Raw genomic sequence first — 25,959 nt, 5'->3', positions numbered from 1 at the left:
GACATATTTTTCACTTTTTTCGGTTTTAGATTTTCATTTCACATCCCTATGTAGCCGAACTTCCTGAGAGAAGTATTCTACTTCAAAATATTCAAATATTTGTTCGGCGACTAATCTTATTTTAACACGAACAACGATGACTATCGCCTCATCGCAACAATAATTGATGATTTCCACTTTACTAAATCCCTATGATATCGTATAATCCTTCACATGGTTTTCTCAAGCATTGCATTGAGCAATGAAGAAACGGACGAAATTTTCGACACAGTGAATGTTTTATCATTAACGCGAAAAGAGGAGGAGCTTAATGAAAGCAGTTCACTGACAAAGAACATCATAGCGTGGTCATGTTTGCCCTCAATATTCGCTATTGCTGCTCATGCTCTCACTAGCTGATTAGCTCTCTCAGCACCATCCGCCGCCATTGCAGGTGTTGGACTGAACATCGCCCAACACTTGTTTAGGATTACATCGGGCGCTGAACCAAAGAAATAATAAACCAGGGATGCACAGTTTAGCATAGCAATCACATAACCGATTTAACAATACTCCTCAGACAGGAATTATTGGGAAGGATGACTAGCGGTATGTTTAAATAATGACCACCATTATCCTGCCTTTTCAGTCACAACAACATCAGCACAAGGTATGAGTGGCAGCTGTATACGCAGATCAGGGCGCTTTGAGCTCGCACTATCGCGCTCATTTTCCTTGCTCTTCATCTCACCGCACAATATGCCAGTCCTTCCGTGGCGCTGCTCTTATTATTTTAAACTACATCATCAAGGGGCGAAAAGTCAACGTTGATTGCGAGAAGACCAAACCACACCTACTTTTCCCAGCTGGGTGGAATATGCGCGATACGCGACCGTTTGCTGCCAGCGCTTCACACTCGAGCCGTGCGGTGAAAGCGCGTGGAAAAGAAACAGGATATTAATGAAGCAGATATGCGTGTGCGATTGGTGCAACATATTTGACACCATGCTGAACTGTCGGTGGTCGCTGGCCTAGTGGTCTCGCGATGTGCTTCCTGCGGTAGTCGTTACTGTGGCAGCAAAAAGGCGTGCAATGGATCACGGTGTAATGGTCTGAAGGACTTCGGGCAAGTGTCAACTACTCGACCATTTCAATTGCTTGTTGGATATCAAACGGTACGGTTAGGCAGTGCTGTGCGTCGTTTAGTTCAGTGTTCTGGGAAATTTGATGTGAGTAAATTGAACTACAGATTTGATTGAAGTGTTCTTGAAAGGATTGACAGAGATAACAGTCAAACGTCCCTGAAAGAGGTTTATTATAAACGGAGTGTAATAAACTGTTTCAATAGAATAATGTATACTAAAACATTTATTGATGAGTGTGTAAAACATATACTTTAATATTGTGCGTATCGTTGTTAATTCCACACAAAAGTGACAATATTCGGTTCTCTCCAATTGGTAGAATAATCAAAGTATTTAATTTATTTTCACAACTGTTTGTTTTTTATTTGTTATGTTTAGAGTTAATTATAATCCACTAAAAACCAGTAAATATTTTAAAATACTAGGTGTTAGTGAAAACTTTTTACCTTGATCACCTCCAACTGTTTCAGTTTAAAAAGTTTTCATTTATAAAAAATACATATTGAAATCATGAATGCATGTTATAACCATTATTTGAATATTTTTATTTACAATTTGAGCTATTGCTTTTGTTATTGAATGGTCTTTCTAATGCGGTAACTTATCAGTATCAAATAAAAGTGCATAAAAACCCGCTTTATGCTTTTTTTTATCATACGACAATCATACTAACTTTAACAGTCTTCAAGAGCTACGAACCAAGAACCGTACAGAAACTAAATCGAACATAGTTATAAAACAAATGAATACCAAAGTTACTTATTTGCAAGCTGTTTTTACGAATTTGATATATTAAAATTTACACTACATTTTCCACACGGATTTTCAATCTTACGTAGTTTTGTTAGTGGATCTTTGAATCAAAGCAGTTTTTTACACGTTTTTTTTAGCGAAGTCTGATTCTATGTTTTTTCATAGTGTCCAGTATGTGTTTACAAAACCAAATTCCCTAATATTCACAGACTATTAAAAACGTTTGATTTTCTGTATCTTACCGATGTTATAATGACTGAAATGACTGTCAAAAACTCTATACAAATTGTTTTACAATTGCTTTATGCGTATTTCGGTATTTATGCTCGTTTTTACACAGCTTTTGGAATTTAATTTTTCGCCTGCGCAACACGCATTTTTCGAGCAAGAATTTCAGTTGATATTTAAATCTAACTAATGATACAAAATTATATATTTTGCTTCTTTTTGCCTTTCTCCTAGAAAGGTATAGCAATCACTGGCAAAACCAAAGATATAAAAGTGCTTCAAAGAGCCGAATGGTATAAATCACTCGACTCAGCTCGACGAGCTGAGCATTCTCTGTGTGTCTGTGTGTGTATGTGCAATTTTTCAATCTCACTCGATTTTCTCAGAGATGGCTGGACCGATTTCCACAAAATTAGTTATTCTCAAATGGAAGGCCTAGTTGCCTTATAAAACCTTATTGAATTTTATTGTAATCGGATTTTTAGTTTGTATGTTATTTATCGAAGTGTAAAAATCACGAAAGTTCATTATCTCAGAAACTACACAACTGTTTTTAACAAAATTGATTTTAAATGAACGGGCTACCTAAAAAACTCTTAAGATTTGAATGTTATAAAGATTGGTCATGTGGTTCAAAAGTTATGGCAAGAAACTAGTTCTCTATTTATTCTCACTCATGTTTCTCAGAGATGGCTGGACCGATTTTCATAAAATCAGTGTCACATGGAAGGTCTGAGACCCTAATAATTTCTTTTGCAATCGGACTTTTACTTTGCCTGTTATGTTTAAAAATGTGAAATCCAGCAATGAAAAGAAGCATATTCCGAAGACTACCCAAACTCACTCACTTTGCTTAGAGATGGCTGAACCGATTTCCACAAAATTACCCAGGTAACCATCAAGCACTATTTTAAGCCATATAAGAAACACATAACAGCATTTGAGTGCATATTAGCTGTAAAGAATGTTTTCAAATGCCAATAAGCACTGTAGACTTGAAGCCGTGAAATAGACCCTTTATGGGTGTATAAAGCTATATTTTAGAACTTTTAAGCCCTGTAGCTTTAGGCTAAGTAACGTATACGTGAATGTTTACGATTTTGAAGACAAAAACAAATAAAAAACAATGGATAGAATGGAAAAGTGGCAAAAAATTTTGAAGGGTAGCTGTTCACGAAGTAAGTTACGAAATTTTGACCGTATTGCCTAAGACAGTAAAATCAAACTACGCACTAGTACTGTGCAATCAGTAGCAGATCAGCAAATAAATGCCGATTTATATCAAGAAATTGATTTCCAAGCTGTTGAAGTTGATGATTTCTATGACCAAGAGTCTTATTATAATCTGGAGTTTGTAAGTTATTTGCTATACAAGTTCGCGAACAAACGTTTGTTTGTACATCATACTCTTCCGGCAAAAAACTCATAACCTGTATAACAAGTTCATGAAGAAATTACAGTGTATCATAACATCATACTCTACCTGTAAAATAAGGGAATGCAATAAAAAAATAGCAAAATATGTGATATTGATTAAAACAGAAATATTCGTTTTTGCTCGTCAAATTCATAGGACGGCCGTATTTAGAATATTTTTTTTTTGAAGTAGAATACTTCTCTCAGGAAGTTCGGCTACATAGGGATGTGAAATGAAAATCTAAAACCGAAAAAAGTGAAAAATATGTCCAATTTCAAATGCTAATAAATCGGTTAGTATTCGTTGGATTTCCTTCGTTCTTGCAGCAATAGATTGTAAAAATCTTCTAAGATTCTTCCCAAAATAAGATAATTGTAATTTTATTATTCACACTATTGTACTATTGAAAATAGTGAAGCCTTGTCAAAACTAAAAATTCGACCTCTGATTGGTCGTTATATGCTTGCTTCCCAAGCACGGTCGACAAGATTATATACCTTGCAATTGAAAACATGCTATTTGGCCTATATAAGAGCCTGTTTCAGCCGGAGCCGCTCATAATAGTTCTAGACAGCGACAACAGCAGTCGTCCTTCCTTAGCAGCAGTACTAGCCCTGTGGTTGGTCACCACGTCTCAGGAGCAGCGCGGTTTTTCTCAGCGTGTGTCGCCAGACAGCCATTATTCCCCCCGTGTTCGGGCAGCATGAAGATTGCCATCAGGAAATCCAATTTTGGAAATCAAAATGCCTTTTTGAAGGCAAATAAACAAGTCATTGAAAGTTAATAATTTTTGTCAACGCAAGCAAGCATTCTGTGTTGCATCCTAGCAATTTAAATTTGTCGCACCCGTCTAATTTACTGAATGTAGAAATAGCTTCCACAGTGCATGTTGTCCGTGTATCTCAATTCCCCCAATGTTAGGGCAGCTCAAAGGTTGTAATTAGCAACCGATTTTGAACCGCAAAATGCTTTTTTCAAGGCAAATAAAAAAATAATTGAAGGTTAATAATTTTCTGGCATCAACACAAGCAGACATTCTGTGCGGGATGCAATCAAATTCTGTTGTAGTTGTCCAATTTTTACTTTATTTAGTAATCCCCCCACTGTAGAGGCAGCGCAAAGGCTGCGATCAGCATGACCAACTTCGAATAACAAACGGTTAACGTTTATTCACTAAAAATTCATCCAATTCAAAACAGGTTTTTGTCTGAGTACAATAATTTGCACAAAAAGACATTAAAAATTTTACCGCATTATAAGATGCGTTTCTCCAGTCATGCCTCGTGAACGTGAAGGTTCCCTATCACAGACATAGATTTCGTGCTCCAGCACGTTAAAACACGTGAAAATTGTCTTTTTACTAGTGAGTGCAACATTTCTTGGAAGTGTTTTATTATTCTCGGGTAAGAGACTACGAGTGCATTTATTGCATTTATTGAGAAATCCATCGGAAGTGTATTCAGTGCTATGTCTAAATATATGAACGCCAAATACAAGCGTGATGCTCGGAAACGCGCGAAGGACCAACATGGGGGGAGTGCATCGAAGAAACCAAGTACCAGTACGGAGGTCAATTTAAAAGCAGCCAGAGGTAACACGTGTCCAACCTCTGGTTGGGACGCTGGAGAAGGGCCTTCTACTAGAGGTAGGAGAAATCGAACCATTTTTAGGACAACCAAACAAATGAATTGAAGATTTAATATTTTCTTGTTCTGAGCTTTAACCAAAAGTTAATTATCTTAATTTGAATTCACATGTACATATACTCTGACTGTTGAAACTTGTTTGCGCCGCAAAGAGTTTGTACTTTTCCTGTTCAGTGAGGCCGTATTTATATGTGCAAACTGAAATTGAGTAGTACTTCAACTTCGTTTGCACAGAATTTTCAATACTGCCAATGAGCGGTCAACATTTATTTACTAGGAAAAATGACTGACACGCAAGCAGCCGGGTTATCTTTCTTGTAAAAGTATTCTACTTCAACCTTGCGGTCGTGGCTTTGCACACAACCTTCCTGTGATTTTTTATTCTCACTTATTTTCCGTCGGTCTAGTTCCGCCACTGTTGTGGCCAATCACCGACGCCCAGGGAGGCGACTCCACACCCAGGACCCTAACTCACGACCCGTTTATTAACGGACCGGCGCAAACGGCTTTACTTCCTCATGCGATGGAAGGCTGATCCCAGAGATTTTTCGCCTTAGAAAATCTCCCGGTGTCGGGTAGGATTGAATCTAAACCAGTTGGGTTGGTTGTGAGTGGATCACGCCACCTCACAACCATCGACACCTATGTCGGCGGTGGGATTCGAACCCAGGCGTCGAGCGTGGTTGGCGGAGACGTTACCAACCACGCTAGGCCCCCGCTCATATTAAGAATATATTTGAAAAACAGTTTCAAATGAATCGTAGAAAAACGAAACTGCAACAAGTTGCCTCGAATCACTTTACGATTTTAACATTTCTAGTCTCTTCGGTTCGTTATTACCGAAAGTGCGGGTGGCTCCTGTCCAGGAGCATTTCAGAAGGAATTCACGATCAAAAAAGTGATCGATTATCTGGAGATTCACCGTTGCGCCTTGTTTATTGAAACGATTGCGACCGTGTATCTTCCCAATCGATGCAACCGTTGCCTTCATAAAATTTTCATCTCGGCAGCGGTCCCCCAAGGATTCCACATTGGCATTTCACGGGCTGCTGAAGTGATTCAACTAACTTAACGTTGATCGGGTTGTTTGACGACGTACCCGGTTATTAAAACAACTGCCAACGCATCCAGCTTCGTATTAACGTGCGACAGCAACAACAGGCATTTGTTTACCTTGATGGTCAGGTTATCGTTCTCTTCCGCAGCCTCTTTCGGTTCTGTCTGGCAAGATGAATGTTTCATCTTTGGTACTTCTCTTGTATTCTCCTAGTTCGAGCAAAAAAAAACGAAGAAAAAAACAGCAGAAACCATCAATTTTAGTTTGAAAACTCTCGTATATTACAAGAGAATTCACTTGCTACCGGTTTTGCGATTTTAATAGGCTGTAAAAATAATGTTTCACCGAGCGAGACGATGGAACAACGGGTAAACGCAGAAGACCAGAAAGCCTTCAATATGCAACAACACCGCGGTTCGAAACTGGATCTTCTTCGACTTCACAAAGCGACACGAAAAAAACAACGAGTCAGCAGTTAGCTGGTCGGATACGTGTGAGGAAGCAAGAAAGCAAAAAACTTTTATTTTGCCCGAGAGAAAAAAAAAACAAAACATAAACAAAATTTTTCTCATAGGTGTAGTTCAAAAGTGGGGGCAGGCAGTATATCGACCGAAATATTCGCCAAAAGTGGTTTTTGAACAGCCCGTAAGTAGAATATAGAACTTTTAGGCTTTGTAAGACATTTTCTATATTATACTATAGAACCAAATTAGAACTATTTTTCACGGCTAAACGGTTACTTGGGTAGTGTCAAATGAAAGTTCTGATTGCCTCATAACACCCTATTGAATTTTATTGTAATCGGAGTGTAACTTCGTCTGTAATGTATCAAAATGTAAAAATCACGAAACTTTATCATCTCAGAAACTACACAACCGATTTGAACAAAACTGATATCAGATGAACGGACTAGTTAAGGGTTAACTGATGAATTCTTATGATTGAACACGTGGTTCAAAAGTTGTGAAAGAAAAGTCATATTTGAAATAGAAAAAAATCCTACGATAAATAATCGAATCTAAAATGATATTTAATCGAATAATATATAATAGAGTACAACCTTAATATGAGTACAGTGACGTTTGATTATACCACGAACAAAAAAAATTTCGCGTCATATATTTGAAACATATTTATTTCATGTTATTTGCATGTGGATATGGAAAATGGAGCACAAGTCGACACGGTGTATACTAGGGTGGGGAAAAGTGATCGATTTTCCAGAACCAAGTTTTTTTGGTTCCTTTAGGGGCCCCAAACAACCCTAAACTTACCGGAAGTCGATTGGTTTTGTCTCCGCTTGGCGCATTGCATTTCAATTTTGTATGAAATTTTTTTTTGGAAAACCTACTTTTTTGCATTTACCTTTCTAGAGAGCTCAATAATGATCTAATAATGCACTACATTATGTAAAAGTATAGTATTTTAGATGCCTAACAACTTTGCAGAAGGCACTGAAGAGCTAGGATGTCCCTAAGAAGAGCTATAGCTGTTCAAAGTTGAGTGTGTTGATTTAAATGCAGAAAATCTTGTTTTCTGCCAGCATTACCAATGTACCGGCGCCAGTAGGATTCCCATCAGAAATAACCTGTCGTAACGAGTTTATACACTCAGCTGGATCAAACAAGCAAAGTCAGGTCAATATTCTAGTCGTAGGTAGAATCTACAACGTGTTTCAGAGGTTACTTCTGATGGAAATCTGACTGACGCCGGTACACTGGCAGTGTTGGCAGAAAAAATGATTTGCAACATAAATTTTGACATACTCAACTTTGAACAGCTCTAGTATTTTTTTGAAACACCCTAGCTCTTTAGTGTCTTCGGCCAAGTTGTTGGGCATCAAAAAACCTACCATTTGTAATCATGAAACCTACGGTTTGAGCCATTTTGAGCTCTTTAGAATGGAAAATGCAAAAAGTTGGTTTTTCCATACAAATCTCCATATAAATTTGAAATGCAATGCGCCAAGCGGAGACAAAACCAATCGAATTCCGATAAATTTAGGATTGTTTAGGGTCCCAAATAGAACAAAAAAAACTTGGTTCTGGCTTTCTGCTATCAAGTTTCGTTTTTTCCATATAACGATTCCCCACCCTAGTGTATACTGACATTAAGGCAGCGTTTGACCGCGTTGATCACAATATACTGTTAGCCAAATTAAAGCATCTTGGAGCTTTTACTACCTTCGTCCGGTGGTTGAAATCGTTCCTTGAAAACCGCTATTCATCTGTAAAATTAGGGAACGCAGAATCTCGCGGTTTCCGGAGTACTTCAGGCGTACCTCAAGGTAGCAATGTTGGACCTTTACTGTTCTCGCTGTATTACAACGATGTCTGCTTGGCACTTCCTCCAGGATGTAGAATCGTATACGCTGATGACCTAAAAATCTAAACCGTAGTTCACTCAGTTACTGATTGTAACCGTCTCAGTATCATTGTTGCCAAGTGCTCCGTAATCAGCTTCAGCCGAAGAAAAGCCCCTATCGAATACAACTACTCTATTAACGGTCAGGATATTGAGCGAGTTACGGTTGTAAAAGATCTCGGTGTTCTGCTGGATACCGAACTCAGATTCCACGATCATTACAGCAGTATCATTTCCAAAGCAAGCAAGAACCTGGGATTTATAATGAAAATTGCTAATGAGTTCCGTGATCCGTACTGCTTACGAGCATTGTACTATACACTTGTACGCTCTGTCCTTGAAACAGCGGCAGTTCTTGAAACAGCGGCAGTTGTTTGGAGTCCTTATACTGGGTTGTCCGATGATGCTAGGTAAATATTAAATATTAAATATGTGTTAATGTACTAACGTTTGCGGTGAAAAAATGAAAAAAATGGACTTTTTTCAGATGGTGATAAAAAAAACTAAGACAGATATCATGGAACGGGGTAAAATTGATCAATTTTTATAACAATTTCCAATTAAGGCCGTTACAAATTTTACTTTCATTTTACGCAACCCCCCTTCCCCCCCCCCCCCCCCCCCCCCCACTTCAAAAATCTTGAATATTGGAAAAAAAACTCAAACCGTTTTGTTCATTTCATTGGTTTTTCGACAGCATAAATGCTTAATTTAGCAACAAACAAGTCAGGTGACAGCGAGAGTGTCGTCGAAAAGCAAGCGAAATAAATAATTATTTTTGAACATTTATTTGAGTGCAAGTTACAAACGTTATAACTTGCACACAAACTTTGATCGAAGATATTTCTTTTTTTCGTCTCGGTGTTATTTATTTTTTGCCACCCCCTCTGCTAACTTTGATAACCTTGGACATGAAAAGAATTCGAAATTTGTATCAGCCTAACTAGCTTCATGTACATTTTTCACGAAATAGTATAATTTTAAAACAAGTACTGGTATGTGCTCCAGTAAACCTCTATGACTATTGGTGCAATTTCTATGGTCTACTTCATGAAATAAATTTGAAAATTTTATAAGGTACTATGAGGTAAATTGGGGTGAAATTAATCACCATTGAAATCCATACATTCTTTTGGCAAGGTGCTTTTTTCGATATGCTGAAGATAAATGAAGATTTCAGTACTGAAAAATATCATTTACAGCTAGTTTGGAAACGAAAATAACGATATTTCAGGTTAAAATTTGTTTACTTTGGTTCACGAGCTGCTTGTTGCTAAATTTGGTTTTATTTGATCGTCGTCTGACCGATTTCAATTCGGTTTGTTGAAAAAGCTCAAAAACTAGCTCTGAAATTAAAATCTTTGTGGTTTCCTGTAAATTCATCAGTATTTCTTTAATGGTATGGAATGATCATTGTTGAAAATTACATTTTTTGAGCTTTTATCAAACTTTACTCACATCTCCAAATTTAATGTAATTAACCTTCAACTAAGATTACTTTAAGTAAATTCAATACTTTTTCGTTATTTGGAAACTTGTTTTGACTGAGTTAGAAGAATTTTTCGAAAATATGAAAAATTGCACCGGGCATGTAAGGGTTAACTTTGACAGATATGTGAATCATGCAAAAGTTGCGTTTAAGGACACATTCACATTGCCTAGTGTTGTAAGAGCAATATCTTTCAATTAATATTTTTTATCACGAATTTTCAAGTGATCAATTTCACCCCATTCCACGGTACTATAGTAATAGGATAGAATTACTAGATTTATTTGCAGAGAAATCGATTAAGCGTACTAAAAGTTATAGCATTTTTTTGTATTTTCAACAGATTTTAGACTCGAAATTTTCGAGGGTCTCTTTTACCCCACTTAACCCTTTTCAAAAACGTCTGAGATTATAAAAACATTGTTCCATTATATAAAAAATAATCTTTCAAGATTTTAGTGCGGTCGTAAACCCCTATAACAACACTTCATAGTTCCCATTTCATTAGCTTAAAAATAAAGCAAAGCCTTTTGCTTGGTGCTACATTCCGTATCGAAACACGACCTTTTGTTCATTATACACATACTTCGCAGCCCACTGTTAGTGTACAAGACGGGGCGGGGCTAGCGCTACCGATCCTACTGACATCAGCAGTCTTTTCCGAGCCGGGACTCGAACATACTTTAACTGGCTAGTTAAGCCAGTTCGCTCCTCGAGACCAGTTATGTCTGCAAAAAAAATGTGGTTCATAGAACATTTTGATTTTGATAGCATATCAAAGGGGACCTGAGCTTGATTAGGGACGATCCATTAATGATGTCACGCAAAATTTGGAAAAAAATTAACTCCCCCCCTCCCCCTTGTCACAAGCTGTCACAACTTCCTTGACCCCCTCCCCTTTATTACGTCACGTTTTTATACCCCCTCCCTCTTCTTTGGTAATGATTGATGAAAAATCGAAAATTTTGTTGGGAATGCATTTTATCTTAATAAGAACGATTTTACTGAAAGAAAAACTGGAACTAAAAGGAAAAGAAGATAATAGAAGATAACTAGAAAAGGCGTTTAGTTCTTAGTCCAAGGATGCTGTTGATGGAGTCGCATATCGACGACATAGAAAGCCGAGACAGTAACTGCAGCATCATTGCTGATTTTTTAAAGACCATCAATATTTAGTTCCTCTTCTTCAATCATCTCGCAATCCAAACCTTCTCCACATGTTACAATAGCCAAGCATTCTTATTTACGTTTTGTCACAATTTTTGTATTGATTGGATTGAGAGACACTAAAAATTGATGAAATTGCGCTGTCATTCATAAACGAACATGAACGGTAAAACAGAATTAACGAACATTATGCTTTTTAACGAGAAAAAAAAATTGTCATTTTATCATAAGCGAATCTTAAGCAAAAAAGGGATCGTAGAACTATAAATGAATCATGCAAATATCATATAATTTGGGAATAGACCGTAATGTTGATATCGGGGGAATTCGTCTAAGCGGTCTTTTAATTTGGAACAATTATTTGATTCTATCCAACGTTTCAACACCGGTTGGTGTCTTCATCAGGGAAAAATGATAAGGTGCCTCGTCCTATCTGTGGTTGTTCTAACTGACTACGTTCACTTTTGGCTATTGGGAATTAATCATTTATTCCCAATAGCCAAAAGTGAACGTAGCCAGTTAGAACAAACACAGATTTTTAAATCGCAAAACAGAATAGCAGTAAGAAATATTTAATTTAAAACCACAAACAACAGTCTAAACCACATAATTTCTCATAGTTAGCCAAATTATCAATGTCACCACCACACAACTGCACCAAACACACAGTTATAAGCTTTAAAAAGCCATAAGACGAAGAACCTTATCATTTTTTCCCTAATGAAGTCACCAACCGGTGTTGAAACGTTGGACAGAATCAAAGAATTGTTCCAAATTAAAAGACCGCTTAGCCGAATTCCCCCGATAGCAAATATCATAAATAGTTCTGAGATGAACTTTGTGGTTAGGTATGTGACTTTTTTATTTATTTATTTTTTGAGTTGAAATGTGATGTCACACTCAAGCTAACCTCCCTCCCCCATATGTCACAAAATGTCACAATAATCGAAACCCCCTCCTCCCCCTAAACGCGTGACATCATTAATGGATGGTCCCTTAGTATTAGAGCGATACTAATTTTTTTCTTCAAATAAGTTTTTTTCTAACACAGACAATTGGGAGTTTACTGTTAAAAAAGAAAAATCCGAATGTGACGATATTTTGTTAATCTTCATATTGCTTGATGCATTGCATATCTGCTATAAAATATACAATTATATCTGTGAATTTACAGGTTTGTTAACAAAAGGATTGAAAAACTTCATGAACATATTTTATGGCTTTGTCTTGTGACTACATTTATGTTTATTGTAAAGCAGGCAGTGCATATGCAAAAATGACCAAAAACAGAAAATGTAACTTATGCCTAGGAAAAAATGTACCTCATCCAGACGAGACTCAGACCCGTACAATCTTGGACACGGACGGAGCTCTTCCGTCAAACATCTTCGTTGGGACCACCCGACTGACCGTTTCGATTGTGTAGACCAGAGGTACCAGATGATTTTGAGACAGGCCTACAACCACTAGAAAAACCGGAAAAGTCTGCTTGAGATCTGTTTACAACTATACAACCAAAGGTTTCTGAGCTACAATGCTTTGAATAAAACCTATCCTAAAACGCATACGTCCTTTCAGAAAATAACTCATGGGTCTAATACGTGTGCAAAGTTTCATTCTAATTAAATGGTCGATATTTGACCATAAGACATTTGGCGCGATTCTGCTCCGATATCAACAACAACTTTCCCTGTGATGTTCAGAAAGTTTCATTTAGATTTTTTAAGTGATACTACAGACAAAAAATTTTAAGAAACTTTCAAGCACAATTCACCTATACGTTTAATATCATGCCTTGTTTTCAAGTAGATATAATGAAATCAAATATTCGAAAGACAGTGTATTTTTCAGCAAAAACATTTCATGTAGTAACGCTTCTTGTGCGAAATATTTGCTTTAAAGTTGGAGTTATTGGTGACACACGAAGGCTTGTTTTGTATCATGATCTGAACAGCTTACTTCTAAGACTTCACCGCTTTACTCGGCCTGTGCATGAAATAATGACGGATTACACGTGCGTTGGTACAATTCATGGAAAAGTTTTTGTTATAATTTTTTTCCTTGAGAATGCCCGCTTTGAATTATTAAAAAAAAAAACAATTAAATTGTTTATCCAAAAAAATACTTGACTTCAAAGAAATCTGAAATAAAATGGCTGGTCCAATTATAATACATTGTTCGTTCCGATCATGATTCACCCCGTTTCGATCATAATACGAACTCTATGATCAGATTAAACGATATATTTGAGTTAATTGACGTCGGATTTGCTATAAATTATTGTTTCTGTAAACTTAACCTTCAAGTATCATAAATGTACATTTCACTTATTATTAAATTTTGTTGGTAAATTTACTTAAACAAAGTTTAAGTTATTCTTGCTCTATTTTTTATACTTTTATATTACAAAATTTCGCATCGATGGACAATTCTAATATTTCCGAAAAAAAAACAACTAAGAAAAAACATAACTTGAACTGTAAAATATTTGCGCTCTTGAGTTGAGTGTAAAGAACTCGCTTCCCTGTTATCCCTATCATTTTATAATGAGCTACTCCAGCTTTAATTTAGTTTCGTTTTTACCGTAATTAAAGGACTGTTCAACAACGTTTCATAAAAAACCCGACTGCGTTTAAATAATGTATATTTTATAAAATCTGCAAAATAACATGAATTGGATTTTTACAATTAATAAAAAATTGTTTAATAGCACATCACATCAGAAACTGATAATTTCGAAATTATTTTGATCCAGAACATGATTTTATAGTTTTCAGCAAAGTTGTTCCAATAATCATTCTATATTTTATAGAAGTTTCAATTTAATGATTTCACCTAAAAGTGATAAATGAATATCACTTTTCTCATTTTTGCATTTAAAAATCTGCTCTGTTTTTAACAAAGTTGTGGCACATTTTATAAGTAACAACTCTGTCGAAGAGTTTTCTATAGAATTTTATTTTATTTTGAGCCCTCATATTTCTTGAATCATTGAGGCTTTCAATTAAAATAATGTACTACTTATTGTTGTTTTGTTTGTAAACGTATTGCTCTTTCTGACAGTCACCGGAAGTAAAAAATACTCCCTTAAAATTTAACACTCTCTAACCAATATTATGCATCATTCATTTGTCATTTCCCTTCAGGTGACTATTTTCACAGTGACTATATTATATGCAAATTTTTTTTCACCACAACGAACATCGATTGATCCATTGATTATCATCAATTGTTGATCGATTGAATATACGTTGAAATTTTTAAAATCATGATGAGTTTGAAAAAACCTCGTTCCTCAATTTCCTATTTGGAAACTTGTTCAACCCCATTCAAAGAATGTTTCAAACTGCTTTGCGCACCTGCTGTAAATTTCCTCCTGAGATCAAATTGCTACTATTCAAGTATGTAATAATTATTAAAACCTTTCAATCAAAGTGAATATCACACACAATCTTTCTCCCCTTTTCCTGTTAGGGCATAAAAAGTCAAAACGTTTACTGTTCAATTTTCCGCACGCGCCTTTGTTTTGATTCGTTGAATTAGTGCTTGTAATACCGTCCGAAATCTGCCTTCCGCAAGGGTGCCCGTGAAAGCCGCAGCAGATGTCGAAACCCTGCACTGCACCGTAACATTGTCGCGCTCCCGGACTACCCTCTCCGATGCCACCGCTAATTACATTGGTTCCGGTTCGAAGCGTTTCTGGTCGGCCAATCGGCTGCAATCATAATGCCATAATAGTGAGCACCTATACCGCAGGTTGATGGAAATTTAATGCTTTCCGTATCAATTATTCAACTGTTAATCAGGCGTGTGTCTAGATGGTCTGACATTCTGACTTCTGCCACGGCATAATCAATGGTAGTACCTACTCCAGCCGTTTGACCGAAAGGATACGCACAGTTCGGATTGGAAGAGAAGAATTTATTTTTCGAGCCAATCCATCAAAACAAACTTTCCGTAGCAGCAGAATCTTGCATATTTTTACATTTTTCATATCGCAAACATATGCTGAAATTGCTGCTATCGATGATTTTTTCCATGCACACACTTTTCCCATATACGCCTTTTCCATCACAAAAACTGTTATTTTAAAGTTATCCAGCACACTTGTTCTTTCTTCCAAACCATGTGTGAAAAAATTGAACGTTTTATTTTTGCCACAAAATGCTTCAATATTAACGATTATTTGATGGGCTGAAGATAATTCTGTCGAAGTTTCCCTTAGCACATAATTCGTTGAGCTAGACTTGACTTAATATGTTCCTTAGCTAATATTTTATCTCTTCTAAGTGTAAATGTTTTCTCAAATTTTTCTCAAAAACATATTTTTTATTCAGTAAAACATTTCACATAACATCCTTAAAGTCGTCCATCCGTTAGAAGATGGATACTTCCAAAGCAAAAAAGTTTTTTAAGCAACAATTGTTTAATTGTGTTATTAAAATATATGAAAATCGCAATATTTAATTCCACATTTTCTGGAAAATATTATTTTGATTTGTCTAGTATAAAGGTGCATAAAAACTTTTCAAATTGCAGATATGGTTGAGCCAGCCCTTAAGATCGCGAACGGTCCTGGTGCCCTCTGCAAGGTGTGCGGAGATCGGGCATCGGGAAAACATTACGGCGTACCCTCGTGCGACGGTTGTCGGGGATTTTTCAAACGGAGCATCAGAAGGTACAACTTGTAAATAGACACCAACTTGCTACGTGGAAGCGCAGTTATGATTGACGCGATGTTCCTTCTCGTTACTCTCTCTTTTCGAATGCTACGAAACTTAGAAACCTGGAATACGTGTGCAAGGAGGGTGGCAAGTGTGTCGTTGATGTCTCCAGGAGAAATCAGTGCCAGGCGTGTCGGTTCGCAAAGTGTCTCCAGGCGAACATGCGTCGAGAAGGTAAGTTAGTGTCAATGTCATACCCACATATCAACGGTTGTCTTGTATAGGGATGATTGTTTTTCTTTTACTTGAAATTTGTTCACCTTGTAAAAAAATCCTATTTGTTTGAATAAATCATCGATCAAATGCAGGTTATACCCAAACATTATTTGTGAAATGAACAACTGTTTAATCATCGGCGTGAACTACGGTAGCAATAGAAAGTACTTGGACAATCCAAACAGAATGCCAGTGACATTTGACATAGGGGGATGTGCAAGCCAAGCTGAAATCAAACACTTGTCATATCACTTCCATCTCTCATGGTGCAATTAGGACATAAGTACCAAAAGCAATCGGAACAAAATATGTTTACATTCAACCACAACGGGCAACAATCACGTCAGTGCGAGCGCGAACACGTGGCCCGAATCCGGCGAAAAGTTGTCCCCCCACTTCACACGATTTGTAGAAGGACTCGATCACGAAAGGAACGGAAAATCGTGGCCACACTTACTCACTTAGCAGCCGCTACCTACATGCCACCGCCGCACTGTGGTACAGAACGACAATTTAGGCGGAAATGGAGTTTTCGATACATTTTTGTGATTTTAGAGCCATACTTTATATGGCGAAGTTGCTTATTATAATTTGGTCTAACATTTAAACTGAGGTGAAAATTAGGGTGGTCCTAGAACCAACGAAATAAACCAACTAAAATTTTTATTTGTGGAAAAACAAAAAAATTTTTTCAGTAAAGTTGTAGATCACTTGATTTTAAGCAGCTTTGTTGAAGACTACTTTCTTGTAGCTCTTAAATTGACTGAATTAGTGCAATTTTGCCTAGGGTGGCTCTTAAAAAACGGTTTTTTCGCTCTACTTTGTTTAATTCAATTTTCTCAGTAAAATTATGTTCGGACGACTTTTAGAGCTTTAAAAGACGCAACTTTTGGTGGCTATACTTTAACGATATCTTCTATGGGTGAAAAGCTATAAAGCTATAATTTTTAAAATACGCCCTTTTCAACTGTTGATATCTCTGAATGGGGCAGATGAAAAAAATATCTTCTGGTTTCATTAGAAAGAGCAACTTTTGTACTTTATCATAAAAAAATTGGAGATGAGTTATTTCTTAAAATCGAATAAAATAAGTTTGAATATGATCATTTTCAGTTGAAAAAGTAAGGTTTTTACAGCCTAGTTTTTTTATTTGATAAAACTGATGTACATATGCTTCGGTAAAGTTGAAAGTGAATCAATTTAAGATAACTTTGCAATAAAAAAATTCGTATCTCTTGAACTGACTGATAGATAGTAGCATTACCATATCTGATAAATTAACGATTTTTCATGTAACTAGTATTTTACGCTGAACCTCGCGTCTAAGGCAAAATTCTCTATATATTGTTTTCAAAACTTCTGAAGATGTACATTTTGAAGTAAAGATGTGTTGGTGAATTTTCGTCACCACTCCACGCTCGAATTCGAACTATGGAGCTTTTATTAACTATCAGCTATCGTTTGACACTGCCAAAGCCTTCATGTCGTGTCAGCAAGAGTAATACCATACTGAAAGACCGTCAGGCTTCTATCCGACTGGCTCTTAAAGAGCATTTGAAGACGTTTTCAAGAGGCTTCTGCTAACATCCGATCCCGTCATTTCGCTAAACAACCGACGTACTGCCCAATGCGAAAGTTTGTCACATCTACCAACAGAAGCACGAAAATTGATTAAACATTAAAACTTTCTTTTCAAAATAACGAACATTAAATTTTGCCAATTATGCATAAACGGAAGAGAAAAGTATTTTTTTGCATTGCTTACAGCAATTTCATCGTTTTGTAACTGCCGAAAGTAATTTTAAAGATTGTGTCGTATATAAATTTGAATATTTTGAAATTTTTTCAATTGAAGATACGTATACAAATTTTAATGAAAATCAAATGAGACGTAATTCTACGTAAAAAGTTTCGAAAATCAGCTTATCTTCAATTTTACCGAAGAATATGCACATCAGTTTTATCAAATAAAAAAACTAGGCTGTAAAAACCTTACTTTTTCGACTGAAAATGATCATATTCAAACTTATTTTATTCGATTTTAAGAAATAATTTATCTCCAATTTTTTTTCATGATAAAGTACAAAAGTTGCTCTTTCAAATAAAACCAGAAGATATTTTTTTCATCTGCCCCATTCAGAGATATCAACAGTTGAAGAGGGCGTATTTTAAAAATTAAAAGCTTAATAGCTTTTCACCCATAAAATATATCGTTAAAGTATAGCCACCAAAAGTTGCGTCTTTTAAAGTTCTAAAAGTCATCTGAACATAATTTTACTGAGAAAATTGAATTAAACAAAATAGAGCGAAAAAACCGTTTTTTAAGAGCCACCCTAGGCAAAATTGCTCTAATTCAGTCAATTTAAGAGCTACAAGAAAGTAGTCTTCAACAAAGCTGCTTAAAATCAAGTGATCTACAACTTTACTGAAAATAAAATTTTATTTTTCCACAAATAAAAATTTTAGTTGCTTTATTTCGTTGGTTCTAGGACCACCCTAATTTTCACCTCAGTTTAAATGTAGTCCAAATTATAATAAGCAACTTCGCCATACAAAGTATGGCTCTAAAATCACAAAAATGTATCGAAAACTCCATTTCCGCCTAAATTGTCGTTCTGTACCACAGTGCGCCGGCTGCTCGGTTTCACCCTTCACACGAAGAAACTAGCAGTCACTGTAACCTTCCAAATATCACCCCCTGATGTCCTATCTTAACCCTCACCCCTGGAAGGTCGATGTTCCGCATTGACGGTGAAAAAGCGAAAAATATATTTACATTCAAGCACTCTTAATTGCTGAATCAACAACCGCCTGTTTGTTGTTAGTGCAACAGACATCTGAACTTTTCTCACCTCGTTTGAAGCACGAAATTCAGACTCTTAATCGCTATTAAAAGGACAGACAGACACTAAAACTCATCTCTATCTAGGTTCGGTTTGAGTGACAAACTTCAAGCACTCATAGTATTTTGATTAGGTGAAGGCGAAACTTTCAGCATAAATTGTTTTCCTGTTGTTCTCGAGAAATGGATAAAAACCTGTTCACATTCACAAGTCATGCATTTATGGTAAATCACCTAGACTTATTATATTATAGATATTTTTCTTGTCTTTTTTGATGCAAAAATTGCAGAAGTTTTTTTCCCATATTAGATTTTTTTCTGAATTGTTGAAAACATCACCCAACGAACAATTCTATAATTCTTACAATTCTAAAATTCTGCCGACATACGCTTAATAATAGCTTAATAAGCTGTAAATTAACAAGATTGATTGTTGGTACATAGCAAATTAAATTGTTTTAATCAGTGGTGGGCACCGCTAACCGAAAATTTAGCGACGCTAATCGCTAAGTCGCTAACCGGAAAATTTAGCTCGATAATCGCTAAACGCTAAACGCTAAACCCACATTAGCGGAACTTTCGCTAATCGCTAATCGCTAACTTTTTAATATGTAAATAGTCTTATCACTATATTTATTGCTCATGTTTTGTAAGATTTGGACCACTTTGATCTGTTTTGGTTAAACAAACGAAAACAATTACTTTTCAAAGCTATTTACAGTAAGAGGTTCACGAAACGGTATTCATATTTGATTTTGTAAAAACAAGAATAACAAAAGTTATTTAGCTTGTATTGAAAATAGATACTCTTAGGAATGCTTTCATGAAAATTCAATTATTATCTGAATCGAAAAAGTAGAACCAAAGTTCTCATAATTTCAAGCGCATTGCAATTTACCAAAGTTCTTGGTGTGCCAAAAATTCAATCTAGACCCGATCAGAAGAGCATAACAAGAAAATTACAAAATTCTATCAACACGAGATACAAATAACATAATTTGATACGATTTTGTATTTTCCCATATGCTTTTGATATCAAAATAATCTGAATGAGTTTTAAAAACAAATCCTGAAACAAAGTTGTTTTGAGACAAATCTCACATTTTTTCGTCTCTATCAAAACCTGTAGTTTATAACAATGGTTGTTATTATACTGTTCCATATGCTATCTCATTTTGTTAGAAAGCTGATACGTTAGTAACAAAACTTGATATGGGTTTGATATCAGTAGAATATTTATTGTTATAATTTCTGTTATTTTAACACCTAACGGGATCTAATTTGAAACACAACCTGAAAGTTTTTTTTTATAACAAACTAACAGCTTCTGTTACATTTTTGTTTTGTCTTTCTGATCGGGGACCTTGTGCTTGTTCTTCAAAATGCTCCTGTGGCTTGTACGATAACTGGAACTCCATTCTAGGGTAAAAAAACTGACAAAAGTAACTTTCGCAGTAAAGTATGTTCATCTTTCGAAGCAATTTACGTACGCCATCAGCAATCCACAGTTTTTCTATATATTTCTATTGTCGCTTCTCCACAAATTTAGCGAATTAGCGATTAGCGTTTCGAAGGCCAAAATTTTAGCGACGCTAACAGTTTCGCTAACCAGCTCAAAAATTAGCGAAATCGCTAAATCGCTAACTGAATTTTAGCGTCGCTAATTAGCGAATTAGCGGAATGGTGCCCACCACTAGTTTTAACCATAATAGGGTAACGGGGGTATTTTGGCCCACATGCATATTTTGGTCCACCCGGTAACATTATACGCATTTTATCTGATAATTTCAATGAATATTAGAAAACTTTGCATACAACATTGAATAACACACCTAAGAATCATACTACACTATAATTTTCGGCGAAAAACTGGCTCTAGGTAGTGTTATTTTGGAGTTAGTTCATACATATTCAAAGTCATGGCAGAGTCAACCCAAAGTCAAAAGGAATTGGTAATATACAAGTCAACGTGCAGAAGCTATTGTAACAAATATGTATGCTTATGAAATAATTCGTTGTTGTAGTAACATCAATAAAATGTCGCAGAAACAGTTTGTATACTCTAACATGTTGGAAAAAGTTGAAAAAGTGGTTAAACGCATGGCCGAAATATGTTTGCCTCTTTCTGAAGCAAACATATTTTGGCCATACCAAGTTTTGACATCTCTTTGATTACCGTTCGGTCGTTGCACGAGAACAAAGAAGCAGCTTGTGACAATTTACAGGTAATTACTTCTTAATTTATCAGATTTAACGATATGAAATTAGATGAGAATGCCTGTCAAACCGCTATAAGCCAAATCATTTCATTTTTAGATGCCTCAAATTTACAAAAATTCACAGCAGAAGGATGTGCTCCTCAAATCCACTATTTTTGCCCTAAAAATACCGATGATGATATCAAATACATTTAGTCCGAACTATTTCCATATAAGTCTGTAGATATACAGGAGGGCCAAAGTAAAAATTTGGTGGACCAAAATAAGTTTTTAGTACTTCGTAGAAATTTTGATATTTCTTGGATATTTTTCAATATATTGCATTGTTGAACGGTGTATATTAAAATAGACACTTAGCTTTTATCGATGGTATAATAGAGTAGGTATTTATGTTGAAAAATTGTGTTTGTTTTTAATGAACTGTGCGAACACTTCCCAAAGCTGGCCAAAATACCCCCGTTACCCTACCTGCGGCAAATTCAAATTCATTAAACAATTATTTCACCACGTCTGAATCATTAGTTATGATTTCTACGCTATACTATTTCCCCAATAATTTTTTTTTTCAATTTTTTGTAACTTTTTTTTCAATTGTCTGTAGCTGTAATTTTGTGTATTTTTTTTTTCTTAGGTAGTTTTTTTTTAATTACTAAGAATATTCCAAAAGAAATACATGCATGGCTATTTATTGTACGGTTTTACTTGAAAAACACCCTCAAAATTAAAAAAAAAATCACAAGGGTTGTATGCAAAGCCTCGACCACAAGGTTGACGTAGAACCACATAAGGTTGTTTGTTGCTTTACTTGTATTGAATATGTTTAAAATTTTGTGCTACCGAATTTTAATTTGCACATACATCACTGAAAAGGAATGAAAAAAAAAACACTATACAACGCAAACAAGTTTCAACAGTCAAAGTACATGCAGATTAAAATAACATTTAACTTTTTATTCCAGTGCAAAACGAGAAAATATTAAATCTTCAATAACTTGTTTGTTGTCTTTATAAGGACTGTTGTTGTTCAATTTTACCCCGACAGAGGATATTAAGGCATTTTCTGCATTGGCGTAACTATGGAAAAATCCTGGGGAGGCCTATTTTTCATGCAAAAACGGTACTTTTCGCTGTAAAAAAAATGTCCAAGTGGACAAAGAGAAGGGGGAGAGGTGGTTTGGTAAATGTCCACACTGCGGACGGCCCCTAAACAATTATCTACGTTAGAAGAGAAAATAGGAAACTCTTAGAAAGAAACAAATGTGAAATCAATTTTTTTTTTGAGAACTAAACTGCAATTTTTTCTCTGAAATGTGTGATAAACATGGATTTTGTTGTTAACTAAATCAAACATTGAAATCCACTCTTCAAGTTGTTCTTTGACATCAAGCATCTAGCTTTATTAGTTTAGCTGCTATTTCACTTCAAAAGCTATAAGTCGCAATGGCTTCAGTGTATGCAGATTTTTCTGAAAATTATAGGGTGCCGATTCAAAATGAGATTCAATCTCTCTATTATACATAGCAAATTGTCATTATTCATCCGATCTACTGCTATGCCGAACGGGTTTGACATCACAAAACATTGATCTTCCTTTTTGGACCATAATTCTGTACTTGTTTTTTGTTGCATCACCATATTGTTTTATGTACTAAGATAAATCTTTTCCCACATATCAAAAAAGTACGTTCACACTGACGGAAAAGGAAGTAAGTTCAAAGATAAATATAACCCACAACCCGTTTATGAGAAACAATTTTGACATGTACGTAGAGTGAATTATTCAATTTGCTCGGAGAATTAAAATATTAATAAAAAAAAAAATCTAACATGCGTGTTGCATATATTATTCTCACTAATCTCAATGCAAATAGTGTGGGCGTACTAGTTGCATAATTAACATTAGTTGCATTACGATATATATTGTTCTAGTAGAGTTATAACATGCGCATCCACTTGGTCTCAGCATATGGCTACTACGTTGATTGCACGGAAGGCATTGGATATTTTGAAACTTCGTTCGGAAAATTCATTCAATTGCTAGGTTAACATCCTATAGCTTTTTTTCTCAGCTTTCCAATGCTTGTCTCAGATCGAAAATCGGTAGTTGCGAACACAGCCAAAATTGCATTTTTCTTATATAATCCAAGATGGCGGCCAAATTCAAGATGGCGGCCAAAATTCTGATTACTCCAAATGAGAGCCCTATCATTACTCTTTACAGAAAAGTGCTACTTGTAGTAGGTTCCATGACGAATTTTAGAGATATAGCTCAAATGAAACATCAAGAATTGTTAAAATTTCCACTTTTCTAGAAACTATTTCACCCCTTGGTGACCGAGGGGTCAACAAATTCAATCAAACAAAAATGGCATAATGATTTTTTCTCTATTCCTAACTAATATGTGCATTTATATCAAATTCGAAAGACCTTGTGCACCTAGTGGCCTGGTTTCAGCGAGAATTGCTCCATGGATGTTCATCTTCCATTTTCGTCTCATCGATCTTTCAAAATGGGTTTGGTTTTGAGGATATTCAGTGTTTTCAGTTCATTGTCTTCGAGAAACATTTTTCTGGCCTCTTGAGGTCTCCTCAAGTCCCACTACAATTAAGGCGATTAACGAATAGCCAACATATTTGTCATCCTGGCGGATGATGGTTGCAAACCAATTAGTTGAACCTGCAGTTATAGTTTTCGAGATTTCCCCTATTTGCTGGTCGGTTTCCTTGAAGCCAAAAACGACAATCCTATTCATTTTCTTTTTCAGAAAAGCCACAAAAACGAATTGGGAGTTGTCATGAAAAATCTTTGTTTTGTTTATTCTCCAACACTCGCAAAACGCTCATATGGAAATAGCTAAAAAAGGGGTATTCAATTGAAATATGACCTTTTACCCACCTATTGGTAGCGTACAAAGGGTTCCTGAACGATCTATTTCTTGTTCCAAAAAGTGACAAAAATAGACCAAAACGTATACCAGTTTCAATTTTTTTTAAATTTAGATCTGGTATCTGGTATAATCTGGTATAAACAACCCTTTGATCTATATCTTCAAATCTAAGCCACTAATTAAAAATCCACTTGGTAGCATTCTGGGGGAGCGCAGTATTTTTCGTTTGCGTATATGATCATGAAAATCGGATATTACGTTCTATAAAAAAAGTTGCGTTAGTATTTTGAGTCACATACATACACACTAGGGTGGCAGCGAAAAGGGCCATTTCGAAAACCGACCATGTACATTTTGTTTATTGACCCAAAAAATAATCTGTGCAAATTTCAACTCAATCAGACATGATTTAGGGGTACCTCAAAGCACTCAAAGTTGTGATTTCCGGACCCTCGAATATCTACCAAGTGGGGACATGACATTGGGAAAATCGAAACATTTTAATTGTTTTTTGAACCACCCTAGTAAAAAATCCACCCTAATGAAAATCAAGTTTGAGATACCTTATGAACCTTAAAATAATTTACATCTAGTTCGGAACGAGTTCTGAAAATGATCAGAAGCCAGTTTTGGAATATTCCGTATTAAGCCTTTGGCTCTCCAGAAAATGGTCCTAGAAGGTCGATATCCGGCCAAAATTTTTGTTTCGAGATAATGTTGAAATGATTCGATGTTTTATGCATTTTTAGGTCATTTGGCATTGAAAAAATGTTATGTTTTATCAAATTTCATGTATTGCCCCCTTGGTAGATTTTCTAGAGTCGAAAAATCACAACTTTGATTTTTGGAATTCGATGATGAAATTTTTTCCATGCAGTCATTGCCACTCTAATAAACACACACATACACACGAACAGACATTGCTCAGTTCGTCGAGCTAAGTCGAATGGTATATATGGCTCGGCTCTCCGGACCTTAGATCTATTTGGCGTTTTTCGACCGATCTTATTACCTTTTTTTAAAAAAAATAACAAGGTAAACATAGCTACAATGCATTTTGATTGCTGTGACTATGAACTACAAGAATTTGTTTATCACATGTACAAATGCCTAGATGAGAAAAAATACTGAGAAAATTAAACTTCTCGTAAAATTACGGAATTTTATTGTTAGGTCGAAACATAACTTGTGTTTTTCTGTACTATAAATTGGATGAACCAATTAAGCTTTAATGAAAAGAGTGTAAACCTCTTTTAGCTCTTCGTGTGTTTGAAAAAAAGTAGAAAGATTACTTTTAAATGTAGTGAAAAGCATGTTTTGTAAATAGTACAGTAAGTAGTTGATTTCACAAGTAACCTAACTCAAAAATTAAAAAAACAAAAATAGCACAGGGTTATGCATGATTTTTTTCACTGAATATTTTTTCAACACTAGCAAAGCATTGCAAAAGTAATATACACTTGTAAAAAAAAGTCATCTACGCTTCAATAAAGAAAATATATCAGCTGGAAGCTTTTTATCAGCTGAAAGGACTGAATATGTAGCAAACCTATTATACAAAGATTTTATTTGTTTAGATGAACTTTTAACATCGTGCGCAATTAAGGGTTAAAATAAGAGCTGAAAAAACTTCGATAAAATGTGCAGGTTGAAAAAATATGCGACATTTTATTTCATGTGCATATTTATTGCTTTTTTATTATTCATCGTGTTGGTCATTCTCCAGAAACCAGTCCTTAATTACTTAATTTTTTTATTCCGGTTTCAGAAAATGTGATAAATTATCAAAAAATATGTTCTCAAGAGACAAAAAAATAAAAAGGTG

General features: G+C 35.5%; 1 protein-coding gene across 4 annotated transcripts in view; it reads left to right on the top strand.

The window, feature by feature from the left end:
• Nucleotides 1–977: 977 nt before the first annotated feature.
• The window catches only part of LOC129727720 (nuclear receptor subfamily 2 group E member 1-like), a 27,002-nt gene continuing 2,020 nt past the window's right edge, over nt 978–25,959 (top strand). Inside the window, exons 1-3 of one of the 4 annotated variants that reach the window (XM_055685813.1) lie at nt 978–1,208; nt 15,785–15,932; nt 16,028–16,143. In XM_055685813.1, coding sequence (XP_055541788.1) covers nt 15,787–15,932; nt 16,028–16,143 — 262 coding nt within the window. In that variant the 5' untranslated portion in view covers nt 978–1,208; nt 15,785–15,786. Of the gene's footprint in view, nt 1,454–15,784; nt 15,933–16,027; nt 16,144–25,959 lie in introns of all 4 variants that reach the window. The other 3 variants (XM_055685815.1, XM_055685814.1, XM_055685812.1) reach the window with 3 other exon arrangements.

This window comes from Wyeomyia smithii, chromosome 3 (assembly GCF_029784165.1).
Source record: "Wyeomyia smithii strain HCP4-BCI-WySm-NY-G18 chromosome 3, ASM2978416v1, whole genome shotgun sequence".
Lineage (NCBI taxonomy): Eukaryota > Metazoa > Arthropoda > Insecta > Diptera > Culicidae > Wyeomyia > Wyeomyia smithii.
Note: the sequence above shows the minus strand (reverse complement) of the source record. Positions and strands in the feature narration are given on the sequence as shown.